This window comes from Pyrus communis, chromosome 10 (genome assembly GCF_963583255.1).
Source record: "Pyrus communis chromosome 10, drPyrComm1.1, whole genome shotgun sequence".
Taxonomy (NCBI): domain Eukaryota; kingdom Viridiplantae; phylum Streptophyta; class Magnoliopsida; order Rosales; family Rosaceae; genus Pyrus; species Pyrus communis.
In genome coordinates this window covers 12196717-12223743 of record NC_084812.1, presented here as the reverse complement: position 1 = coordinate 12223743, position 27027 = coordinate 12196717, and the positions used below count along the sequence as shown (strand labels likewise).

General features: G+C 38.1%; 2 protein-coding genes across 2 annotated transcripts; both read right to left on the bottom strand.

The window, feature by feature from the left end:
- Window positions 1-2645: 2645 nt before the first annotated feature.
- On the bottom strand, window positions 2646-4548 carry LOC137748612 (protein SHORT-ROOT-like). Its single transcript, XM_068488780.1, has one exon. It carries the CDS (start codon window positions 4472-4474, stop codon window positions 2951-2953), a length of 1524 nt encoding a protein of 507 aa, XP_068344881.1. The 5' UTR covers window positions 4475-4548; the 3' UTR covers window positions 2646-2950.
- Window positions 4549-10620: 6072 nt separating this feature from the next.
- Window positions 10621-14959, bottom strand: LOC137748439 (peptidyl-prolyl cis-trans isomerase CYP65). The gene is made up of 11 exons (XM_068488589.1): window positions 14598-14959; window positions 14441-14503; window positions 14205-14308; window positions 13232-13323; window positions 13028-13117; window positions 12857-12932; window positions 12341-12711; window positions 11936-12192; window positions 11545-11833; window positions 10996-11106; window positions 10621-10900 (listed from the first exon to the last, which is right to left on the bottom strand). The coding sequence occupies exons 1-11, from the start codon at window positions 14723-14725 to the stop codon at window positions 10685-10687; spliced, it is 1797 nt and encodes a 598-aa protein (XP_068344690.1). The 5' UTR covers window positions 14726-14959; the 3' UTR covers window positions 10621-10684.
- Between the last annotated feature and the right edge of the window lie 12068 nt (window positions 14960-27027).

Genomic DNA, 27027 nt, shown 5'->3' with positions numbered 1-27027 from the left:
ATTATTCTTGCCATCTATTTGTCTATATATATATATATATATATATATATATCCTTTGAGGGAAGGGATCACGTTTTATGAAAAATATTAGATTAGTTGGGAGATTTACTTCACATCGAATTTCAACGTTCCGAACCGTTTATTTTGTAAATCTCGATTCAAGATCATCCTTGCAATTTGATAATCAAGGAAATTATCTACTCCATCCATCCATCCAACTAGACCTACGCTATATTGTAGAGAGATGTTCGACAATTTAATTCAACCTAAAACTATTTGTCTATTTAATTATTACGATAAAATTTTAATGTTTCTTAGAACATAATGTTCGTCAATTTTTTTTAATTCAATTAAATGTCTCAAATATTTTTAATTTGGCTAATATTTATGCAAGGATGATCTTTGAAACACATTTTAAAGAATAAAACAGTTTGAATATCCGTATTTTAGAAAAAAATGGGAAATCCACCCTCTAAGGCTCCCTCTGTCTGTGTATATATATTGTCCAAATAAAAACTCTAGGCCATCAGAGCTTGACTGGGTTTTTGCTTGCGTCATATATATGATATGATCATCTTCAACACGTTGCAAGTTGAACCAGCTGGGCCATGGCCGAAGCGATAAAAGGGAAGAAAGGGCAACAGCTGGGCCATGGCCATCTCGTTTAAAGTTAGAAAAAAGGGCAACAGCTGGGCCATGGCCGAAGCGATAAAAGGGAAGAAGATTGAATCCATATAGCATAGTCTAAAAGGAGGGGCATGGGCAAGCAACCACCCCAAGCACCTCTCTTTGAAAAATACCCTAATGAGAAAAATATTAATAACCTATTTTGTTAAGCAAGTTCAACGTCATCATAAAACTAATAAATAATATGAAGAATAATTTAACTCCTTATATAAGAACATGTAAGATTTGGTAAACTTCTAATATGAGACGTTTCTTCACATCAGCGCTAATCTAAACCACATATTAGACCAAAACTAATCTGCAGATTAAGTATATTTACTCTGTTGCATTCCTCTTTCAGTTCTTATTTTTATATTTTTCTTATTTATTCAAATCAAACTAGAAAAAAAGTAATGGTGGAGTACATATCGAGAATAATATTGTAGTGCGAAAATTTACTTTTCTTACGTGATTTTAGGTTTCCATCATAAAAATATTGAATAATTTGATCCTTTTGTGGGAAGAGCGATGTAGAACAGATGACTGAAAGGATAATAGTTGGAATGTGTACTTGTATTTACGACACCAAGGGCTAAGTGTTACACATTTAGGTTCTAGTGTTTGATTCGGATTTATGACACGCTATTTCAGAAAATGGCAAGTGGAACAAAATACATCGCTTAGCCTTGACATAAGGCAGTTTTGGCCAAATTTCTTCATTTACTAGTTTAAGACGGGGTTATAAGACCTTTTAGTTATTTTCTCATTTGTTTAATTTGTTTATTATTTTGCACTCTTAGAAAGTTTAGAGTTGAGAGACACTTTACAATCAACCTCTAGAGTGCTAGGGTTGTTATTTTTCCATATATTCGATAAAAAGGTTGGGGACATTTCTCAATTCCTGATGAATTTCAAGTTGCTATGAATTCCAGCATGAGGTGCTAGGGTATATTGTTCGATTTCTTTTTTGTTTATATCACGATGCCCCAAGGGTGAGTGAAGGAAAAGTGGGCATGTCAACGTGGAGGGGCTCATCTCAAAAGGATTTTAACATACGCAACTCTCATTAAAAGAAACTCCCCCTTTAAAATCTTGTTAGATATCTTCAATCTTCACATTTCATGTGTGTCCCCCTCCTTGCCGTGGGCCAAAAAGTACAGTTTCGCCACCACCACCACAAATGCAAAGAGTTCGGATGTGAAGCTTTTGGAAAAGGAAGAGAGAAAAAAATAATAAAGGAGGAACCTGAGGAAGAAGAAGAAGACCATATCAAAATCATAGACAGCGTGCTGGCCACCAAAACCCTTATGCCACTATTGACCAAACCACCTTTTTCATGAGATTCCCCAAACACAACCCAACCAACTCCATGGCCGTCCTAATATTCTACGGCACCAAAAATAGATCACGACCTTTTTATAGTTTAGTTTAACCCAAAAATTAATTAATTAAATATTTAACACGCTTCAATTATATTAACAAAAACACCCTTTTTTTGGAGCTCTTAATTATTTTTAGCTGATCACATCATCCCCTAAAACTAATACACCAAACCAAACCACCCCATTTCAAATTTGGACCCACTCCCCGAAAAATTGAACGAAATTAAAATCAGAAAAACGAAAAAACACAAGGGTGCTTAATTTTGTAGTACTTCTGTCTTAGTTGACTAATTGTAGGTTAAACACAGAGCTAGAGATAATGTTGCTGGCCAACTCTAGTCAAAGTTAGACCTAATTAGTAGCTTACAGATTATTTATTTATTTTTGGGAAAATTTGAAATAGGTCCAATTTTATAGATCACCTTTTGAAATAGGTCCAATTTTTAGTTATTTTGGACCCATATCAAAAAAACCCCTTTATTTTTTGCTTACACACACACACACACACATATATATATATATATATATATATATATGTATGTATGTATGTATGTATGTATGTATGTATGTATGAGCATTTGAATGGGACTCCACTCATTCTATACTAGCAAAACACTCATGGGTTAGTGGGAGTTGATTTGGTAACTAAAAATGGGACTTGCAGACAAGATGGTGAAAATTCAAAACCATAACCTATTTAATTTCCAATAAAAATCAAGAAAAAAAAATCACAAATAATCAATAACAAGGTTGTCCACGAAAATTTAAATTAATTTACTTAATTCTATTCAAACCAAAGCACTATTATCTTCCTCCCTCCTTTTCCGAACACAAGTGCCATTCCATGCACGTGCCAGAAAAACCAAAACACGTGAAATATATGATCAATAGCCACCGTATCATCAAGGCCTCCAAGCACTAGCCCAAACCACCGGCTGGTCCTTCCACGACAAGAATATTCCGGCGACGGAATCTGTGCACTGTGTCATTGCCCAACCTTCCTTATACCTCCTCAACAAGGCGCGTACGTCATCACACACCTCATCACTAAACATCGCAGGACTAAACCCCGCCCCATGCATACGCCTCGACCAGCGACTGGCGGTCTCGCGCCGCTCCACAGACTCCGAAGGTGAGCAGGCCACCAAATCCACTACCGCTCGCCCGGCGGCTCGCTCGAGTATCAACCGCTCGTTGCTGGTCCTGGAAAAGCTCTCGTCCAATGCCTCGAAGTAAACCCTAAACCATCTCAAGCACTCTTGAAACCCATGAACGAAGTCAATCCCGTCAACTCCAACGTCGAGATCAGCCTCTTCCTCAACGAGAGTAATGATCCTCGGCCTCAAGCTCCGAAACGCCGAAACAAGATAATCGCGGCGGTTCCCGACGGACTGAACCGAATGTAGAGTGCCGACGCAGTTGATTGCCAAGGCCTCATCGTCTCTGATATCGAATTCTGATAAATTCAGCTCGGAAAGATCGCCAGAGTGATGGACGGCGTTGAATTTGAAAGGCACGCCCATCAACCGGGCAAACTTTTCCATCCTCGCGCCAATTTCCTTCATTACTTTCTGCGCGGCTGCGCCACCAGAACCGTCGTTGGCTCTGTTAGCCACAACAGTGGTGAGACGCAAGTGCGGCGTCTCATCAGTTCGAGTGGCCAGCGCCTCGAGCAGAGTCGGCCATTGGGTGCAGTAAGTGTTGCTGATGTCGATTATGTGAAGCTTTGGCTCACCATCAAAAGCCTCCATGATCGCGCCATTGGACGCCACGTGTCCGAAAGTGGTCCAAGGGCTGACCTCCTGAAACTTGAGCACCGTTTTTCTTGTGGACTCGAAGGAACAAGTTTTCTCCGAGGCGGATATTAGGGTTCGGTAGCAGCTGTCACCGGAGTCGGTCATGCGGCTGAACAAAGCTTGGAGGAAATAGGAGGCGAGTTTCTGGTCGGTGTCTCCGTACGGACTGCCGAGCTCGTTGAGCATCCACATGAGCTGCTGGACGCGGGAGCTGTTCTTGTCAGCGATGGCTCTGGCGGTCTCCAAGAGGAGTTCCGGGGCCCACTTGTCGTTGGAGAGCTCGAAGTTGACGAGGGAGGGGGAGAAGGAGAAGTCGGCTGGGGTGGGAGTGGTGGTGATGTTGGGAAGAGGGTTTGGGGTGGGAGGGGTTGGGTGGTTCGATGGGAAGTAGTGTTTGGAAGAAGACGAGGAGAAGTCTTCTTCATCCATGAAAAAGTTGAAGCATTCTTCTCCAACGTCGTCGTCTTGGTGGGGGTAATTAGGGTAAGGAGGGTTACTGAGGAAGGAGGATCTGGAGCTGCTAGAAGTGGTGGTGGTTGTTGTAGGTGTTGAGGTTCTGGCGGTGGTTGAGTTGGTGAAAGATTGATGGTGATCAGATTGGAGATTGACTAGCCTAAACAAGGTATCCATTTAACCTGCACAGACCCACATCAATAAACTTAACTTTCAGAGAGGGAGAGAGAAAGAGAAAGAGAGAGAGAAAGAGAGAGTGTGTGTGTATGTGTGTCTGCACAGTCTTGGGTTGTTTTGGACAGCAGATAGATGGATAGATGGATGGGTCTTCGAGTTTTTAACTGTGGGAGAATGGGGGATAGAAAATGATTAGAAGGTGGGGAGGATAGCATCAAGTTGGATTTTAGCTTGGTTAATTTCAATAACCTAGGTATAGGACTAGGAGAGGGGAGGTTGCGTTGGATAAGTAAAAAGAAGGCTATTGAGAACTAAACTAATCATCTATCATGAACAAATATGCATGACTTTATTAAAATATAACTAATTTCCTACCTATAACTATATATTAATAATAGATGAAAATTTTCAAGAAAACATTCATAATTTAATTAACATAACTATCTGACAATTTAACATGTTATATTAAAATCTAATTAAAGTATAAAACTCGTATACAATATAACCTTTAATTGGGTGAATTATCTTAGCAAGAGGTAGATGTGGAGGGTAATTTGGGAATGTTAAGTAGGTAAGATTTGCTTTTCTCTTGGTGTAATCGATGGGGAATATATGTGAGTGGGGGGTTTGGTTTCTTCTTTTCTAGCTTAAGCCTATTCCATGGAGAATATATGAGACCATGTGAGTAGTGGGAATCTAATGGATAGTTTTTCCTTTTCTAAATAAACAGATAAATGGTATTGATGGACGACCAAGACTGACTAAAAATTATATACAGGGAGTTTTCCGGTTGAAACATAGAATGTGGAATGGACTGTCTTGGTGGTGTTTTTAGAAATAGAATTCCATCTGACAGAAAGATGAAAAAAAGACCAAGAAAAAGTTAACAGGGTCTAGATCACCAAATGGGTAGTGGATATCTTTTCATTCTCACTCTCTCTCTCTCTAGAGTTTTGGAATAGTTTTGAGTGGGAGCAGGCGTGCCTTTTGGGTTTTGAGGGAAGAGAGAGAGGGAGAGATGAAGACACCAGTAAAGCTGCCGGCGTGCATCGTCATCATCATCAAAGCCACCACCACAGAATATAATTAAAATCCACTCCTCACAACAATTTCTTGCATCCCAAGCCCCTTTTGAAAGCCCTTTTGCCCTACAAACCCTGCCAAAATTCCCATCACTTTTTCCTTTCTTAGCTGTTACATTATTAACCCATACACCAATGTCGTATATCTAATGTAGTAAACAATACCAGAATGTACCCTTCACCAAAACCCAAGGGCCTCCCTTCGCACTTTCACTTCTTTTCCCACACTTTGCCTTTCTTTTTGCTCACTCAATGATCAGACTACATATAATTTGATTGTTTATAAACACAAACATGCATGCTCTCTCTAATCTCTCCACTCCATAACATATTATAGCAATACAGCTAGCCAACCATTATTTTTGTTCATAGTTTCAATTTTTCTCTCAAAAATCTAAGAATTCCATGCAGTAGCTAGGTAGCTAGGTAGCAAATATCTATCCGGTATTGTTTATATATGATTGTATTCACCACAAGTTCCCAAGTCCCCAACTCGATTTTTCATTGTCCTAACCTTGTTGTCTTGAAGCTCAAACATAATTCCTTCTAGAGAGAAAATCTTTGTCTCCTTGACCCCCAGATGTCTAGGCTACTAGTTTCCTCAATTTCAAATATATATATATATATATAATTTGGAAAACATTATATGGTGCTTGTTCTTATGTGAATTGTGAAGTTGGTGAGTTTGTATTTTGTAGAAGGTGTTGAAAATAAAAACAGGAATTTTAATGGTTTCTTCTTGTTCTTCTTGGTTTTCTTCCTGAATCATTATTATTAGGAAAATTCCATGCTTGGACTACTCTGTCTTTTGCTGAAAAGTGGGTTTGAAGAATTTTTCTTGGGAAGCAACCTTTTTTTTTTTTCTTTTTTTTTTAATACATATAATAGCAAAGAGGGGCACCGTCCATCTTGAAATTCCCAAGAAACTAACAGAAGAGATAATATTCCCTATGAGGAGTTCCAATATACCATATAGTATATAAAGTATACAGAAAATTTAATTCATCTCATTAAATAATTAACTTTGTATTTCAGCAAGGACTGAAGGTGACTTGGGTGAGTTCGGTATCCGGTTCAAACTGCGTACCAACTTAACTGCACACTGCAATTTGTCTAAATTCTAAAAACAACCAAATTAGCAAGTGGCCTTTTTTTACAATGGTGAAAAGATGTTAAGCTCTTGCATTTTTCGTTTGAGGAAAAAAAAAAAAAAAACCAAATTACAATGATTTAATCAAATTTTTTTTTTTAGTACACCTATATTTTTACACTAAGGGGAATGAGAGTTCTGCTAAGCCACACAATAGATAACCTAATTTGTTATCGAATTCGTCATCCACTAGATTTGAACCTAAGACCTAAGTGAAAAGGAATACCATCAGACCGTATTACTAAGTGGCAACTTAATCAATGTTATTAGTTAACCAATATTGCAGTTTAACATGCACTCACCAATAAAAATTTCAAATGCTATGTAGAAATAATTGTTCAGAAAAAAAAAAAAAAATTTACACCTACCAATTTAAAAAAAAAAAAAAAAATTATCAACTAATTGTCAACCTCAAATTTAAATTTAGGCTTATTTTTAACTATGCCCCATGGAATTCAATTTTAATCTCACTTTACTTCCTATAACTCAAAAGTAATCACTTTACTCCTTGAAACTCAAAATTCGTTTCACTTTGCCACCTGAAACTTGATTTTGATCCCAATTTACCCCTTGAAATTGGAAAATCGTATGTATAAAACTCAAAATTCGCTCCACATTGCCTTAGATCTATTAATTTCTCATGTGTGTTTGATATGGGTGAGCCAGGCTAATCAATTTCTTTTTTATTTTTTCATCTCTTGAATTTCTTTGAAACTTAATATTCTCTGATTGTTGAATGTCGATGCATAATGGATAGTTTTACTAGGTGTTGGGTCCCACATATGTTTTAAGAGATGACCTATAAGTTTCAGGGAGAAGAGAGAGTTCACAAGTCAAAGTGAAACGAATTTTGAGTTTCAGGAAATAAAATGGTGACTTTTGAGTTATAGGGAGCAAAGTGAGATTGAAATAGAGTTACAGGTGGCTCAGCTAAAAATAAACCTTAAATTTACAATCTCATAACTCCAAAATGTTCAACAAAATACTAAAATATAAATATTTCATATATATTATTTGTATTAAATTAAAAAAAAAGTTGTTTAATTTGGTTAATCTACGATTTGAAAGTATAGTATGACCTCAAACAAACTTCCTAATTTTTCCTTTACTATATAAATCCTTGTTAATGCGAATTAAGAATAGGATAAACTTGTAAGAAAAGAATAAAGTAGAGAGAAGGTAAAGGTGATAAACTTTCAAGGCAGATATAATTAAGGGATGTTTTGTTTGTGATAGCTCATTGTTTGATTTTATCATCGCCATCACCATCATCATCATCATCATCCTCCTCTTATGAATAATGTAGATGAAATGTCACTGCCTCAACAATAGAAAATTTGTTTTGGATTAGGACCGATGGCGATGATTTATGTTCTTAATGTAGTGGGTTTAATTTTAGCTATTTGTTAGAAAACTATTATCTTTTATAGTTAAAGGAAAGTCGGAATATGGTTGAACTTGAAGAAATAATTAATTGGGAGTACTTAGACCAACACACTTATAATCAAATCATGTGTTTCAAGAGTATATCTTCTTAATTTGTTATGGAAACTGAAAATTGTAGGCCCGTGGTTACAAAGTTGCAGTCATGACCACGTCTTTTTTTCTTAATTAATCATTCTTAGGAACTAATTAATCTAATAACCTTTTCGTGTTGATGATGTTAGGAGGCCCTACCTGTGGGGTTAATTGAGAGTTGTTAACTAAATTGAGTCTTTTCTTTAGTAAAATAAAATAAAATATTGTAGTGGAGTGATGTTTGAACTAATTTAACTATGATTAAGTAGAGCTCCATCCAAACAAGATATATAGAGAAGTTCATGGACCTGGGCAATTCTTTGTTTTGATGATCTTCTCTATTGATTGTTCACTTACTACTAAATGATATTGTTGGAGTTGTTCTAATTCAGTTGATTGAACATGTTTACTTAACAAAAATGAAAAAAATGAAGGAATCTGAGAACTTAAAATGAGACAAAGTAAGGCAAGGGAATTGTATCAACTCGTCTAGTCCCGCCTAGTTGATAGAAAACCTAATTTTTAGTTATTTGCGTCTTACTCAAGCTTTGGTCCCCCTTTGTAACAAAAAATGAAGGATATAGAACCCTAAAGTCCACATCGTAAACTATACCATGTGTGGAGTAAAAATAATCAAGAGCCGGCATGTGGATTTTTGGATAAAAATAACAAAATCATCCTTGAGGCACGGCGGAATTCCTACGCACGAGCAGTGGACAATCATCCCTCAATCAAGTAAAAAATGCCCAAATAAGTATTTATTTTTAAACCTATTTCATCCATCCTCATCAAATCCTCTCCACAAGGTAACCCCCAAATCATTCATTTTTAATTATATTAATTAGCTAATTAATTAATTTATTATTCAATTATTCCTAATTAGCTACAAATAATGAACCTCACCAAAAATACCAACCAAGTGGCCGGCCCTCCTCCTCCTAAAGGGGCCGGCCACACCCTATAAATACTACCTTATTCTCTTCAAAACTCAAGTTGAATTCTCTTGCTAAATTCTCTAAATTCTCCAAACACTTTTCCCTCAAAATTCTAACTTTGGCATCGGAGGTTCTTCGGCCATAGCCCCCAACACACCCCCCCCCCCGGCGGGCCCAAACATTCATCGTGGACGCGTGAAGCTCTTAGCCTTGAAATTTGCATCCACACCATGTACATGTTTATTAACTGTTGAGAGTTTATAGAAATTGAATCTTCATTTGGTACTAATATGATTAATGAGCCTCTCCAACAAATGGAAACACAATTTTCCAATCAATTAGATGAAAAATACAATTTGCAAATCAATTAGATGTTTGAAATACGATATCAAATTGCAGAAATCATTCGATGATACTTCAAGTTCTTTAATTTCTTTTTTGTTTTTTTTTTTTTTTGGCAACTTTGTCATCAAATTTCCGAGATATGTTCTGAAAAAGAGAGATTGCTTTGAACACCATGTAGTGATTCAGAGATATGTTCTACGTACACCCCTGTCATCACTAGAGAAAGCATGCAGTATGCATGTGCTTGGACACACCCTTCTCTATTCAATATTTGTAATATCCTAAATTCAATTTAGTTTGCAGCTTGTTCTATATTTTTAGTAAACATTTTTTTATTACAAACGATAATACTAGGTTTTCCAAACAAATAAAAATAATACGAGTTTAAGCTACACGAAAGAGAAGAAGAACTAAGAGAGTTTGAATCCAAAGCATAACAGGTTGAAGAAAAAAACTTATACGGTAAGACAATCCAGCACTCGATTTTTTTTTTTTTTTTATAAATATTAGTTGCAGCTAGTCGAGTTCTCCCTGCCTAGTTGGCATGGTGTAAGCGTACGCAGCGATCCAATCTTATGCCCTTGGTTTGTTTTTCTATTTATTTATTTATTTTTCATGTTTAGACTTTATAGCAAACCTCAATAAAGCTTGGTTCTTGTGGTACTTACTTTTCTTGTCAAAAGAGAACTACAATGAAGAGAACCCTTGGATCATTCAAGGTAATAATTGGGTTTCTGATTTTGGGGTTTTTTGTTTTTTACCCGGTTGTTAAGCATCACCATACATATCAACTTTTCTAAATATTTTAAGCTTTGGATATAAACTAATGTAATCTGATGACTAATATGCATTTGATACTCACAGGTCCTCAAATGACAACCCTTGGAGAGCAGGACTCCGAAAGTAAAGCGAGTTCAAGTGGTTAAGAGCGTTCACCAATACACTGAAAGTCATATTGAAAACTTTTGTTATTTGATTCTAATTCCAAATTATTAATTGAAAACTTTTGGTATTGTTACTTTCAAGAACATCCATAAGTAATGTTTTTTTATTGCGCGGACGTTCGATCTGCTCTTTGTATACCTCAAAAAAATTAGGTTACAATGCTCTGCTCTGACTACTCACTCCTCCAAAACATTATCTACATATGGTACAATACAACGTTTGGGATATTTACCGACTACCATGAAGAAAAATCATTAAAATTTGACGCGGAAGCTCCTGATTTTCTTTTCTTTGTCGAAGGAAGCTCTGTCAGACCGGCATCAACAGCTGCGGATTCAGGTAGAGCATTCCTTGCTTTCAAATACTTCCCAACACCACCACCACCACCGCCACCACCAGGGCCAGATTCTGTTCCCGTACCAGGGTTGCTATACCAAGACCCGACCTTGTCCTGAAAATAACACAAAATGCGGTGCTTTATTATTGTAAAGAACGGAACAAAGTTGAAAAAAGCACCGGCACAAATTTAAGGGTCTAGTAACAAACATTATCTTCATCCTGAGCTTTCTCCTCAGCTTTGGCCTTTTCTTCTTCTTCTTCATCAGGTTCCGTGTAAGGGTTAACAAAAATTGTGACGCTTGTTATCTTAATTTCCTCCTGCATAAGACAGCAGAAAAAAAGAAAGTGAGGCCTCGGAAACCAGGAGATTAATCTTAGTTGGAAAAAAAAACATTCAGTAAGTTATATGTTGTGGTGACTAACATGATTGAAAGTTTAAAACTCGTAACAATTTCAGCTACTACTACTTATAAGATTGTGCATGACAGATACACAAACTCTGCAACAAGCGGGAACTAGTTTTTTTATAAAAGAGAACTAACAATATTACGTTAGGGCTTTCCATAAAGTCTAGCCAGCATGATCTAGACTGAAAGCGACAATTTGAAACAGTATTAAACGTTTACTAGGATGATGGACACCTGATAAAATGCTTACAATCAAATCAATAGACATGAAAACTAATTTGAAAAGCCAAAAATTATAAAGCATGAATGTAGGTCTCTAGTTTTGATAAAAGAAAAACTATGAACTTACCAAAGGTCGGTCATTGTCATCAACGGGAACCTTTTCCATTGCTGCCAACGTGGTCAACCCACCAACAACTCCACCAAAAACCGTGTGCTTGTAGTTCAAATGATTTGCAGATTTGTAAAGGATGAAAAATTGGGAGCCATTAGTGTGCGGCCCACTGTTAGCCATGCTGACAACACCCCTTCCAGAGTGAAGTAACTTGGAGTTCACTTCATCATTAAAAGGCTTTCCCCATATAGATTCCCCTCCTGTCCCGGTTCCAGTAGGATCACCACCTTGAATCATAAAATTCCTACACGGAAAAGAGAATGATAGATTGTAAACCATTGCTATTTTCATTCACAAAAAGAATTTAACATGAACATGGAATTTAAACTAAAGAATATCACCATACCTAATGCTTCTATGAAAACCTACTCCATTATAATAGCCACGTTCACAAAGAGTGATGAAGTTCTCGCAAGCTCTGGGGGCTATATCACAGTGTAGCTCAATGTTCAGATCACCATGTGTTGTATGTAGCTGTACATATCCTTTCTTTTTTGGATTCTTCTCAACTTTGACATATTCATATTCATTTTCAGTAACAGGAGTAAAGGCGGTAGAAGTGAAAGACCTCGAAGCAGCGCCAGTGGTGAATCTGCTCTTTACCTGAAATTAATAATTGTGTTAAAACAGACATCGAGGAAAAATAATTGATGCTGGAAGAACACCACTCTTTTAAAATATAAACACAATCATACTGTAGCTCCTACCATTTAATATTGGGTAAAAGAGATTATAAATAAAATTCACTAACCATCTTTGCATTCACTGGTGCCCTTTCACCAGCCTTGTGCATAGCTATTCGGGCAGCCGTTTTGTCACTTGATGTGGCTCTGGCGGCGGCAGCACTTCTTCCATGCACAGAAGCAGAAGCAGCATCCACAATACTATATGCCTGAGCTTTCACCTCCCCATTCGGTTTTGATTTCTGATCCTCTTTAATACGTGATCTTGCAGCTAAAATGGCTTCAAGTGCAGCAGCCCGTTCATTTTGTGCCTTGCTACCACCTCCTCCATGCAGTGCAGCTAGCCTTCCTTTTTCAGTTCCAAGCTCCTTGAGCATCTGCTTGATATCTCCATTTACATTTATATTATAGGTTGGGTCTGCACTCATTCTCTTAAAATCTGAAGAGAAAAAAAAAAAAAAAAAAAAAAAAAAAAAAAAAAAAAAAAAAGAGATGAAATGAAAAAGAAGAAAATAAATAGAAACTATTACAAGAAAAATAACACTATTAGTTGACCCACAAGGGTAATGAAGCCTCTAGCTCACCTTCATCATCAATTTTCAGACTATTTTTAACATGATCGAACTCCACAAGGACCTTGCTGTCAAGTGCATTGGGATTCTGCAAAGAGCATCCATAAATACCAATGTGATATTCAAACAAGAACTTGCAACATATTGATAAAACAGGAAACAGGATTTATCTCAAAATTGTACCTGAATGGTTATCAGGTCTTCCTTGGAAAATGGTTCATCTGTGAGGAGCTCCTTCCAATTCTTGGTCTTGATGTTGAGTTCTTTAACTGCCTAAAAAGAGAAAGCCAAAGTGAGATAATAAAGTATACAGCACAACTGTATGTATAACATACAATCTAAATATAACTTACACTATTGAAACTATATAATAGCAAGAAAACGAACCTCATAGGAGAAGACATTTCCAGTTGTCTTCACAGCCACTATGTGTGTAAATTCAGTGAAAACTTTGTTCAAAACAGGACACTGAAACTCTCCTACACAACAAGTGAAAAAAAGTTTTCAATCATCGAAGAGATGATACCTAAACAACAAATTATGAACTGCCAAATCAGAAGTATAAAAATTGTGAAGCAAAGAAGAAACCTCTGGCTGACATACTCATATAGAGAGGAAGAAACTATGAAAATTTATGCTGATAATATCCCCCACAAAGGTTGACAACAAGACCAACTAATTGTTAAAAAATATCCATCATAATGATTCTGGATGATGGGCTTACCCAAAAATATAAAACTGTGCTTAGAAACTAGTTTCAATAAGATTTCTGTCAACAGCAAAGTAGTAGAAATTGGTTTGACCAAAGGGGTACCAGAAACACTTTTAACCTCAAAGTTCTAACTGGACATGTAATTACTTAACGGTTTACGACTTTCTGCTATGTTCCTTTATGCAAAACTTACATAGTTATATTGGTTCTAAAACTGGGAAAGCAATTACCACTTCACCTCATGGAAGCAATTTCTTATTTTGCATTTTCTATGATTATTATCGATAAACCACTAAATTCATGCAAAAATTTATGTATACATCTATAAACATTCTCCAACTCGCTGGTTGGAGATATGCAACGAAATTTCCATTACAACTTCAACTCTTTTATGCACTCAGATAGACTTGTCCTGTCCTGAATTTTTCACTAAAAAATTCTACGCTCATTTCCGTCAACACAAGACTGAAAAAATAAACATCGATGGACTGCCATAATTCCAGTTTTGCTTATATTCCAACTTCAACTAACTAAAACAGGTAGTACTATCCCACATTTTCTCGTATCACACATGAACCCCTATCTACTCTATCCAATGAAAACATAATTCAATAAACGTATACAAAAGTAAAGTTAACAAGCACAAACCATCAGAATTCTTGTGGAACGTTAGCGGTATGAGCTCCTCCTGCTTCAGCGGAGCTCCAGTAACAGGATGCTTCCCATACTTTCTGATATATGGAATTATATTCCTGCACCCATTTCCCAAAACCCAAAAACAAAATTCATGTCACACAAAATTTCCGCTCAGCAAAAACAATGAAGCTAATGAAAAACCCTCAAAATTAAACGTGTCCAAGAATCTCATAATATGAAAAACTCACAGTATATCAAAAACACTGCCGTCTGCGGTGCACACTGGATCTTCAAAAGGCGTAAACGTAAGCCTGCAACAAAAATTAAAGAAAGGCACCAAATTTAACAAACAAAACTTGAAATTGAGTCCAAAAAAAAAAGTGCAATATAGAGAGAGAGGGGTACGCGCAGCAATAGAAGGGGAGGCGCTTGAAGGGGGTGGAGGTGGGCTGGGCTTTGGCGCCGCCCCATTCTGTGGCCCACTCCGTTTTGGTTATGAACATTCGATCTTTGCTGTGCTGCTTCTTCCCCATTGTGGACGGATACTGAATTTATTGATCGATACTTAGGGTTTGGCTGTTCTTCTTCCCCAATTGCAATTGAGTTTCTCTGTTTCTCTGGATATTTGCAATCGATCGGAATCTGCAGTAAGCTAGGGATTCGTTTTGAATCCTGCAACTGAGGCGGTGAAACGCAGTCTACGCCTGTTTTCAGGGGGAGAAGAAAATCGTTTCGGCGCCGATGTTTCGGGTCACGTTTAAAACTGTCATTTTGGTCTCAAGATTAACTTAACTTGGGGCATGTTCACTAAAAAGTAAAAGTTTTATATTTGATTCTCGAAGATAAATTTGAATTACTTTATTACTAGCTTATTGTGAGATTTAGCCTACTCTTTTAGGCTCATAATGGTCTACTCCCCTACATTCTAATGGTCTTCTTTTTACATGCATGATTCAGTCCGTCGGAATACACAAGTGTTGGCTGTTTAAGTTCACGAGGTCATGGAGAGCAAGTTCTACAGGTGTACAATATGAAGATGAAGTTGATGATGAGGATACAGACCTTTATTGCCTTTCAAAAACAATCGAATACAGACATTTATTCTATGGTTAAGATCCAGTTTACCTCGTCCAGACAATCGAACTTGCATACAGACATCTTCTTAATCCATCAACCAGCGGACCGTTTGAACACTAGTTTACCTCATCCATGAAAAGGTAGTTTGTAGCTTTTCTGACTTGACCATTTTCATGCGGTTCTTGATTAAGCAGAGAATGCACTATTTCTCAAACTGAACTGAACTAAAAAATTAGATCAAGAAAGAGATTCTATTTATGAAGCTTGACAGAAAGAGACATTATTTATGAAATTGAACCAAGAACTAGATACTATTTATGAAACATGACTAAGAATTAGGCACTATATATGAAAGTGAATCAAGAACTAGACATTATTTATGAAATTGGACCAAGAATGAGACACTATTTATGAAACCGTACCAATTATTATACATTATTTATGAAACTATACTAATTACTATACATTATTTATGAATCTGGACCAATAGATAGTGTAATATTGTTCATTTTCATAAATAGTGTAATACCATTCAGTTTCAAAAATAATGTAGTATCATTCAGTTTCATAAACAATGTAGTACCGTTCAGTTTCATAAACAGTGTCTTTGATGGATGAGGATCAAGTTTTTTTTTTTTTTTTAAAATTTTTTTTTTATATTAAAGTTGTGTGTTTTTATCAAAATTTAAGTCCTTTTGTCATCTTTATTAAAATTTAAGGATTTTTCATTAAAATTTATGTTTTTTTTTTCATTGAATAAAGTTATACCACGGTTTTTTTATTAAAATAAACTTAGTTCAAACCCTTTTCATGAAACCTTCTCTTTTTATTTTTTATTTTTAATTCAATTCTGAAAATTGTTATTAGGACTCCAAAAATTTTATTTTGCACTCTATACCTTCTATGTTTAGAAATAAAAATACACTTTTGAGAAGTCCAAAATGAAATTTTTGGAGTGGTAATAACGATTCACTAAATTATTATGTAACATATAAACTATCATAATTTTTTCTCTAATATTTTAGTGAATGTTGTGATGGTATGAGATGTAAGTTCAAATGATTACGAGTTTCTAGTATTTTACAAAATATTTTTTACAGGTGATATGAATTTGTTAACCCTAAAAACTACCAAACCTACGTGGCGCGCATGCCGAGTAACTAATGAGCTAACTACGTCATTCGATTATATGCGAGGCATGCCAACTCGACGGCCGAGCTCGGCCGAGGAGTAAAATATGTTGATGTCGCGTTGAGCGCACTGCTGACTTCTTGATCTTGTGACTTCGGCTGAGGAAGGAACACGTCTCGGCCTTTGGGTTCTAGAGCCTGAAGACAAGGATGCTAGATTTGTGAAGTTCACAAATCGTTGGCGCCAGGTTTAGTCACGGTGATTATATTCGTGAAAGTATAAGCACGCCAAACTGACAACAAACTATATAGACACAAATACTCGAAAGAGATGTATGTCTTGATGGTAAATGTGGTTCGGCTGTCGAAATGTGGAAATCTAAAGTGTACTTGTAAATATCCAATCATAAAACAACTCGGCGTTCAACGTGTCTAGCCTAGTGACCTGTAACATCTCACTTCGCCAAGAAGGATGATGAGATGACCTCTACCAACAAGGACTCGAAAATCCTTGTCGACTGAGACTTGGATAAATAACCAGTCGGTCTTGAAGCAGTGCTGTTTATCCAAACTGAAAGTGCTTATTGGTCAATTGATTCTATGACTCTAGTGTTGTTTATCCAAACTAAAGATGTCGCTGGTTGCCTTCACAGTGCTGTTTATCCAAACTGAAGATGTGTTGGCGGGAAAAAAAGGGGAGAAGATAAAATCTCAAAGGTTGTTAAGAAGCTTTGCACAGGGCAATTTGTGTGTTGAATTGGAGGGGCCTTGAATGATGTACTCATTTCTCTATTTATAGCAGCGAATCCCCTCATGGCCGAGCTAGAAATGGACTAGGATTAGAACTCTTCAACCCAATCCGATCAGGTCTCGGCCAATCCTAATTCCTAGAAGACTTCGAACCAAGTTCTTTAATAATCCAGATTCATCCCCAAATTCTCAGCATCCTTAGCCTTAAGACTCATTATTGCATTAAGATTTGACAAAGTCACCCTTATCTAAACCAAACCTCTTCGTAATAGGATTCGACCAACCTTGATTGGACGGCCCATAACAAGATTCTAGATAAATACTATTGGGCCGAGAATGACTATAAGTTCTACCCAAGCGCATTTATTAAATAAGATTGCACGATCTCTTAAACCTGTCAGATTCCCTACCACGTGGCAGTTCCTCAGCCCACAAGGGCGGAGCCATGACTTTTTTCTTGGGTGGATTAGCTAAAAATAGTACCATAAAATTATATGTTTATTTTTTTGCTTATATAAAATTATATAATAATCAATATAAAATAACAACAATATAATATAAACTATTCTCAAAATCATAATCCTAATTGATAAATTCAAGGATCATATAAATAATTAACCTACTATTTAAATCAAGAATAAGTAAATAAAGAGATTAAGAACGTACCAAAGGTGAAAAGAAAATAAAAGAGTAAAGTAGAAAGTAATAAAATAGTAGAAAGTTACGCATGTCGGATGAAATGGTTGTTGCTATCTGCTACAATAACGACTCATTGGTTTAACTGAATAACTAAATAAAATAGATAGACATTTCTCTTCGTCAAAATGCCCACCCGTAATCCAGCAGATAAAGTACATTACATAGTCCGTTTTAGGGATTCAATTCAACACTTTGTTCGTTCGGGTTTGATTGTGTCGTAGCTCTATGATTCGGACGTTCCAACAAAAATAGTTGTATGCACCAAAAACCCCAGGTTCGGCGAGGTAAATGTATTAAAAAGGGACAAATTTTTGCCGATCCGCCATGAAATGATATAATATAACCCATTTGTTGCTCTCCAGAAATGCCCGATCCCCCAATCCCAATACGGAAGAAATCCATTTTATGATATATCTATACCACTATTTATTTACTCTCTTTTTACAAGAAATTCTAAAAAGAAAGAAGATGAGTTCTTCTTTCTTTTATCACTTAGGAGCCGTGCGAGATGAAAGTCTCATGCACGGTTTTGAATGAGAGAAAGAAGTGAGGAACTGATGTAAGGAAAGATTGAAGATTTAGGTTGTTATTTTTTCATATTTCATATTGTAAAATCAGTAATATTTAACAAATCAAAATTTCGGAACGAACGGTTATCTTGATTCATTAGAAATTGGACAGGTAAGGAAATTTATTTTATTATATATATAATATAAAATATATAATTTATAAAATATTATAAATACTAAATAAATTATATATAATGCGGATATAGTCGAATGGTAAAATTTTCATTGGAAAATTGCAACAGAAAGTCAAGAATTGCGGAGATAGGGATTAAATTGTGTATTTAAAGAACTTTATTAATCTTTTCTTGAGTAAAAAGCACAGAAGCTAAATTACATAGGGTAAATGGTCTTTTTCTTTAAAGAATAGAATAAAGGGGGAATGGAGATAGAACTAATTTATAATTTTTAGCATAAAACGTATTATTTACTACCTCTATCCTCTACTAAATATACATTAAATAATATTCCGTATTGAAATTGAGTAGGCTATAAGCATGAGTTTACAAAAGAATAGATCTATTCACAAACCCATTTTACTTCCAACACAACCTTATTAATATTTTGTTAGTGATCATCTTGAATTCATTCAATCTGAACAACCAACAATTAAGAGAAATGTGCAAGAAGTAAAAATGAGTGCATGGATAGCACTACCTTTACAGAAAACTTCCCTGGGCTACAACCCACCTTAGCTTTGTGGGTGGCTATGCCATTGTCAGCCCACTTGTCCTTCCTTAATAATGACGTCAAAGTGTGCAGGCACTGAAACGTCCATTCGCCATAAACCTCGCCATCACACGCAATAGTGCATCCTTGATTCGCAAGCTTTTCGACATCTTCACCTGGATCTTTGAATATCTGTCATGATTACAAAATTCTTTGGTCGAATTTACTCCTCATTCTTTTAAAGTCAAACTGTTGATCTTTTTCCCAAGTGCCTATAAATACCCAGCTTAAATTCACTTGACATTTTACGCTTTCAAAACTTCAGAATTTCTTACCATTTGCTCTTAAACCCAGAAACCAAACTTTGAAACCTAGAAAACCTTCAAGCTTTCATCAATGGCTGCCAATACCTTCATCACCTAGCTTACTGAGGAATGCAACAAGTGCCGAGACATCATTGATCGGAATGCCATCAAAACTATCCAATCCGAAGATGACTCGAGAGCCTTCCACCAGACTCTGAGACCCTTCTTCAAGAAGGACATCCCATAAATCATCACCCAGATGTTGAAGGCCAACTGCCTTAAACCTCTATTTCAAGGGTATGACTGGCCGAAGTAGGAATCGACCAAACCTTAGGGAGCTTGGCCCTCAACCCTTGCGGCCTAGGCTACTTGGGTTACTCGGATGGAGCCTCACTATGGGGCGAATGGAAAACTCTCGGCATTTTTTATGCCATTAAACTCTTAATCATTGAAATCAACATAGATCGAGAGCTCTTAATGGTCGCCCTGAGCTTCTGATGTTTGGCCACCAACACTATGGTCCTTCTTCTCAACCTCATTGACTCGACTATGTTGGACGTCACAGCCATACTTGGCATTTCCCCTTCTGGTTTTCCAGTTCATTCTGGTATTCCAGTTGATACCATTATTTCTCGGTATTAATTCGACTTCGATCTGAACACAGTCTTCGACGAGCATACCGTTGAAGCCTTAATGAAAAACGACCAGGAACCGTCGAAAAACGATGTGCACAAGCTGCAGAAAAACTTCTTCAATTACAACACTTTGATCACCCACTTCGCTGGCTTAGAGGGGGAAGATCTCAAGAACAAGGAACACAAAGCCTTCTTGTTATATTGATACAATAAATTCATTTTTTTGTACCAAGTCGAATAAGTGTCTAGCCGAGAATATGCCAGTGGCCGAAGCTCTGGCTAATGGCCACATCCTAGCCCTCATCCCAACCATTCTCGCCAACCTTTCTCGGTGCTTGGTTGAGGCTTCAGTAAGGAGAATTGATCTGCACTAAAACGGCCCGCTCTGGGTCTTTTAACTATGGCTGCAGGTTTACTTCTGCACACTGAGGCCGAAAAATTCCTAGCCTTAATTCCTCCGAAGCGATGGGCCTCTAACTGGCATTGCACCCCACTCATGCGACTGAAGATGTCTTTAAGTACTTCTTCGGCCCTGAAGATTCACCGGACAACGAGTTTCTGGTATGCCACCTCCAGAAATACCCTTCTTTCATCAAGTTCCCTACATCGGAGTGGGAAGAAGCAGAATATGCCGATTTTCGACAAGCTTGAAAGTCATTTGTCTTCACTCGTGACCTTCTATTCGGCTGCGATGCTCGACGGGCCAATTGGGAAGTTTACCACCCTCACTTCACGGCTTGTCAGCTGGGCTATCTTCAGGCCTGTCCTATGCCACTCCTCACTTCTCGCTCGCTCTTGAGCCGAGAACGCTTTTCTAGTTCCTCGGAAAGGGAATGCAATGAAGCCGAATGGGAATTCCAAGAACGGTGCACTAAGTTCCGCCTTCAACTGAATATCCCAGAAACCCATTGCACCAGTACCTTCGCCGATTGGTGGGATGCCTATGTCAACGATTTCTTCGGTATTTCGGTCGAGGAAGTTTCAAAGAAACTTTTCGGCGACTAACTAAGGAAGATTCTCGCCCCAAAATCCAAAGAAACGGCTCAAGGTATATATATTTTACTTCTGTTAGTTTCCTTCATTTAAACTTCGTTTTGACTCAAACTCAATTTTCTAGGTGATCGTGCCATAAAATGAGCCAATATGATTGCGATGGTCGCAGCAAAAAATAAAAACTTGCTCATCCTCTTAAGAAAGTTGTGACCACCGCTCCTTTAACCAAACCAATTCCAGTAGCGGCCCCTGCTGCACTGACCGTACCGAGCAAACGGCCACACCTGGAGGCCGAGACTACTGGTAACGTTGCCCAGCGTCAAAAACACCTCAAGAAAAAAGCAAAGAAGGGAGAGCGGGAGATACATGTTATTTCGAGTCAAACCACAAGAGCAACCACTCTTAGTGCCTCTCTCATTCTTCCGTTAACCAGGTCTCGGCAGAAGTGCCGCTAAACCCTTGGCTCCAATTGTGGGTCAAATGACAGTTGTTCAACCCGCTATGCAAGCCGTTGTTGTGGTCGAACCGGTCGCTGCACCTGTGGTCGATTAACTTACACCTCTAGAGTTGGTCGTTGCTCTTGCTAATATCGACCGAGCAACTACTATAGTGGAGGTGGTGGCCACCACGGCCGAGATAAACTCTCCCCTAATCCAAAGGTAACTCCAGTGGTCGTCTTGGAAGAAGAGGTATGAAAATCTCCTTCTATGTTTTTTTATTTTAACTATATCTCCCAACTGACAACTAATCATCCTTTATGTCTAAGAGGATGAGAGCGAATGACCCTCACTGGTGAAACGCCCTCGACCGGCTAAACTTTCAACCAATTCTTAACCAGAGGTCGAGGTGGCTGGCCAAGTCGATGCTCTTGCAACCGAAGTAAGCATGGGACATGAAACGGCACCTCCTGTTGAACCAAAAGCGACGACAGAGATGCCAGTTCATCCTCAAGACCAGAATCTCGGCATTCCTCTTCAGGAGATCACTTCGACCTTTGTAAGAACCCTCATCATTTTCTTTTATTAATTTCCTGCCTTGGAATTCTAAACCAAGAAGATATTAAATGCCAGTGCCCAATCGCTTATTTCACCAAAAATTCTATACGCCAAAGGGCGTTATTTATATTTCCTGGCCACCCGAGTGGCCATCAAACATAGATAGCCTTCATCGATCGCATGAATGAAAATGCTGCATTAAACACTAGGCTCGACCATTAAGCTTTCTGGGTTCAAGCAACGAACCAGTAGACATGGCTGAAGTCTCTTCTCGGCAGGTCTAACACAACTTCCTTATCTACCGTCTTTTTAATTTCTCTTTTCTAACAACTCTTTATGTGTAGCCTTCATAGAAGGTCAAGCTCGATGCCCTTCTCTCCAGTACCTCTGGGAAGGCTGCCGAGCCTTTTACAACAATGGCCAAATCTATATATTCGCCAAGCTACAAGAGTTTCTGTCCTTCTTGACCTCACAAATCCTACAATGCAAAAGTCTCGAATATGTGGGATAGTGCCTGAACAACTTTGCATCCGGCAGCCTGCTGAGCAATGAGTCTGTTATTCATTTGTCATCTGTCCTAGAAAGAACTCAACAATATTTTACTATTTTCAAGAGGGCTCTTCGGGCAAATGACAACCTCAAGGTTGCAATGGTTGCTCATAAAGCTCTCCATCCAAAACTCAAGGCAATAAAGGCGAAGAAGGAAAAACTGGGCGACCTTGATCGTTAAATTACCAAACTTCAACATCAGAGGTTGGCGTTGCTTCTGAGCTTGAAAAAGATTTTGAGTCGAACAAACCTCGATTAGCGGAGTATGCAGTTGGCGCAAAGCAGATTCAGCAACTGAAGCTTAACAAGATAACACGGCAATCTGAGGTTATGATAGACGAAGTAAAGTGGCTAGAACTGAAGGCTGTTCTTGAAGCTTTTCTTCCTTCAACTCCTTAGGATTTTGTCTTTAGTTGTAGGATGCTTAACTACTTTTAACTTGTATGCCTTTTTAAAATCAATGAAATAAAATTTTGGGTTAATCTCAGTTTACTACTATGAAGTTTATTGGTTTTCAACTTTTGGTACATCAAGTTTTTTCATCCCAGAGTGGTACATGAAGTCATAATTTTGGAACATTTTCATACATCTGTTAGGGTTGCTGTTAAATCAACCGTTAATTGGTGGCGTGGCACTTACATGGACAATGACATAGAGCCAAGTGTCAATATGGCCACGTGGATATTTAAAAAAAAAAAATTAAAATTTAAAAATTTGGGCTCAATCGTCTTCCTCCGAGAAGAAGAGTTTGATCTCCTTCCCTTCTCTTATCCGCGTCCCACCCACCTCTATCTTCTCCGAAGTACCCACCTTGTCCTTGCTATTTTCTCCGACCAACTATATCCCACATCCACTTCTCCTCCAGACAACCCACTCCGAAACTCCCTAAACCGCCATTTTCACCAACACACCACACCCAAACTCCCCAACGAACCCGAATCCAAGAAGACCAACGGCTCAACCAGCAGCACCTCTCTCCACAGAGAACCCAGGTCCCCCTACTTCGTCTCCATCCCACCTTCTGCGACTCATCCCCTTACAAAGTTCACTTTGCCAACAATAAGAAACGGCACCGACCTCAACTTGTAAATAACTTACAAAATTCACACAAATCGGCTTAGAAATTTGGATTTAACAATTTGATTCTCTCATATGATCCAAAACACACTTCAATGTTCTGGAAGGTAAAGATTTTTTCCTATTTTTCCTATTTTTCTTGAACAAAATTGTTGGGTTTTTTTTTTAATAATATTCAAAGTTTTCCATTTTTAATCTCTTTTCCTTAGAAATTTTTTTTTTTATTCCAAACTTGTTGAAGTTATTAGGTTTTGATTACCCATAAATATATATTGCTAGGAGGCGGCGATGTGGGTGAAATCGGGGTGGTGGGACTGAGTGTATTAAAAGAAGAGGTAGACGCACCGCCATGAAAGGGGGAAGGAGTTGCAAACCTAGAGGAAGAACTCGTGGGTGAGTTGGAAGGCGGAGGAGTTGAGGTTTGAGTGGAGATGTGACTCGGGCGAGTTCTATTGCTGGTGGAGAATGGTGCAGACCTGAAGGAGGTGGGCCGGGTTGACCAGGGATGGGGTGGCGGCGGCGAATTGGGTGGGTGCCGAGGATCGAGCGAGTTCTGTTGGGGAAGAAGACGACCTTTTTCTTTTGTAATTTTTTTATTTTTTAATGTTTAATTTTTAATTTTTAATATCCACGTGAGACCCTTATTGACACGTGGCACCCAGTCATTGTCCACGTGGGCACCATGTCATCAGTTAATGGAAGACTTAACTGCCGGACTAACAGATGTATGAGACTGTCCCAAAATTAACACTTTAGGTATGATTCTGGGACGAAAAAAACTTCATGTACTAAATGTTAAAAATCACAAAACTTGAGGGTAGTAAACTGATATTAACCCTAAAGTTTTATTCTTGCATTTTCCAAGTGACCAGATAATATTTCTTTAAGAATTTCCCATTGATTGACAATTTATGAATTAAACCAGTTTGATCCTTGAGGTGGTATGCCCCCTTGCCAAGAACTTTGTGCACGACGAATGGTCCTTCCAAATTCGGTGACCATTTACCAAATCTAGGGTCTTTAATCCCTACTGGCAACATGGTTCGCCATACTAATTCACCTTTGCCGATCATCTTTTGCCTAACTTGTCGATTATAAGCTCATTCGGCAATCTTTTTTTGCACCACCAGTAAGTTATAGGCATCGAGCTAAGCTTCATCTAAGTCTTCTAACTCTTGCCTTATGGCCTGACTATACTCTGCACTGAATAAACTGTTTTATTCGATAACTCGGAACGAGTTTCTGCTTAGCTTGACCGATAACATCTCGTCATGTCCATTAGTCAACACATACGGGGTTGTCCCTATTGCTGACCGGAGTGAAATTATGTATGCCCATAATGCCTCGTTTAACTTCAAATGCCACATACCAGACTTTTCTTTTTTCATTTCCTCAAGGATACCGATCAAAACTTTATTACTTGTTTCAGCCTATCCATTTGCTTATGGGTAATACGGCGTGGACTAATCAAGATGAATTTTTAAACTCACCGTGTATTCTCTAAACTTGTCGGTTGTGAAAATCATGTCGTTGTCCGTTATAATCGTTTTTGATACACTGAATCTCGTCACAATATTTTCCTCCACAAAATTGCAGACCTCTGTAGATGTTAATTCGGCGTATGACTTTGCTTTGACCCACTTGGTGAAGTAGTTGGTTGCTACAAGTATCCATGCATGTTTCACCGATCCAGAAGATGGCTTAATCTTACTGATCACATCCATAGCCTATCCTTTAAACGGCTATAGCTTAGTGATTGAGTGAAGTAGTTTGCCCATGACTCTCTGTACGGGCCCATGGATTTGACATTGTACACAACCTCGAGCGTATTCGATGCAACCATCATGTTTTGCGTCCGGATTGATGAGCCTCGCATATTGCTTCATGTACCTCCGTAATAGCTTAGACGACTTTTTCCGGGCTGAGCACAATAACAACAGACTGTCTTCACCTTTTCGGTATAGCTCATTTTGATACATTATGTAATTCGTGGCATGTACCCTTGTCTTGCAGTCGTGTTTACTAGGATTATCAAGATCCTACATAATTAAACTTATCAAATCGTCTAGTAATGTCTCGACCGCGCAGATATCTACAGGTTTCTCTCGTTCCAACAACAAAGGTAAGGACATCACTTGTGTGCGGATCATATGGTATGACCCGGCCTAATTCGCCCCTTAGGAGTTATTCTCCAGAGGCTATTTGAGCCAGTTTGTCTGCTTCAGTATTTCGAGTTCATGAGATGTGCTTAAATGTAATGCCTGCAAACGATTCGGCTAAACAACTGACAACCATATAATAGGGTGTCATAATACAACTCATGCAATGAAATGTCCACGTTGAGTTTGTTAATCACAAGTTTTGAATCACCAAGGATGAGTACGCGAGTTGCCCTCAAGCCATGAATGACGTTAAGGTCGATGATAAGAACTTTGTATTCGGCCTGATTATTTATATAATCGAAATCCAACTTGAGAGAAAAATACCATCGATGGTGGTCAGGGGACTAAATGACGATTCTAATGTCAGCCGAGGTCGAGGTACTAGAGCCATCAAAATACATCGTCTAATAATTGTCACGTGTTTCTACCATGCCAATTTCGACATCGTTGCTCCTAAAACTGTATGGAGAGGGGTGTTGAGCTAAGAAATCGGCCAGCGCCCGTCCTTTTACAGCTTTTTGGGGCACATATTGCAAACTAAATTCGGACAGTACCATTGTCCATTTTCCAATTCGGCCTTTCACTATCGGCCAAGTAAGCATGTATCGAATAACGTCTATTTGGGTGATAATTTGGGTAATATAAGGGAGCATGTAATGCCTGAGCTTAGACGCAGTGAAAAACAAAGCTAAACAAAATTTCTCGATGGGTGAATAATTTTTCTCAGCCAAGTTAAGGTTCCGGCTAAGATAAAAAATGGCATGCTTCCGCCCTATGTCGTTGTCTTATGCAAGAAAACAGCCAACGGACTCCTCGGTGGCCAAGATATACAATTTGAGGGGTTTGTCGCACCGAGGTGGCACAAAGATATATGGGGTAGCGAAGGAAACCTTAATTTGTGTGAAGGCGTCCTGGTGCTCCTCGCGCCATTCGAATTTGTCAGAATCCTTAAGTTTTAGGAGTATGGAGAAAGCTTTCATCTTCCCTGCCGAATTAGAAATGAAATGGCGGAGGAAATTGATTTTATCGAGTAACGATTGTGATTGCTTTTTGGTTGTCGGGGCGGAGCATCAATGATTGCTCAAGCTTTATTCGCATCCACCTCGATACCACGATGATGTATAAGGAAACCTAAGAAGTTGTTGGCCGATACACCAAAGGCACATTTGGCATGGTTCATTTTAAGGTTATGTTGGCGTATACGAAGGAAGGCCTATCGAAGATCATC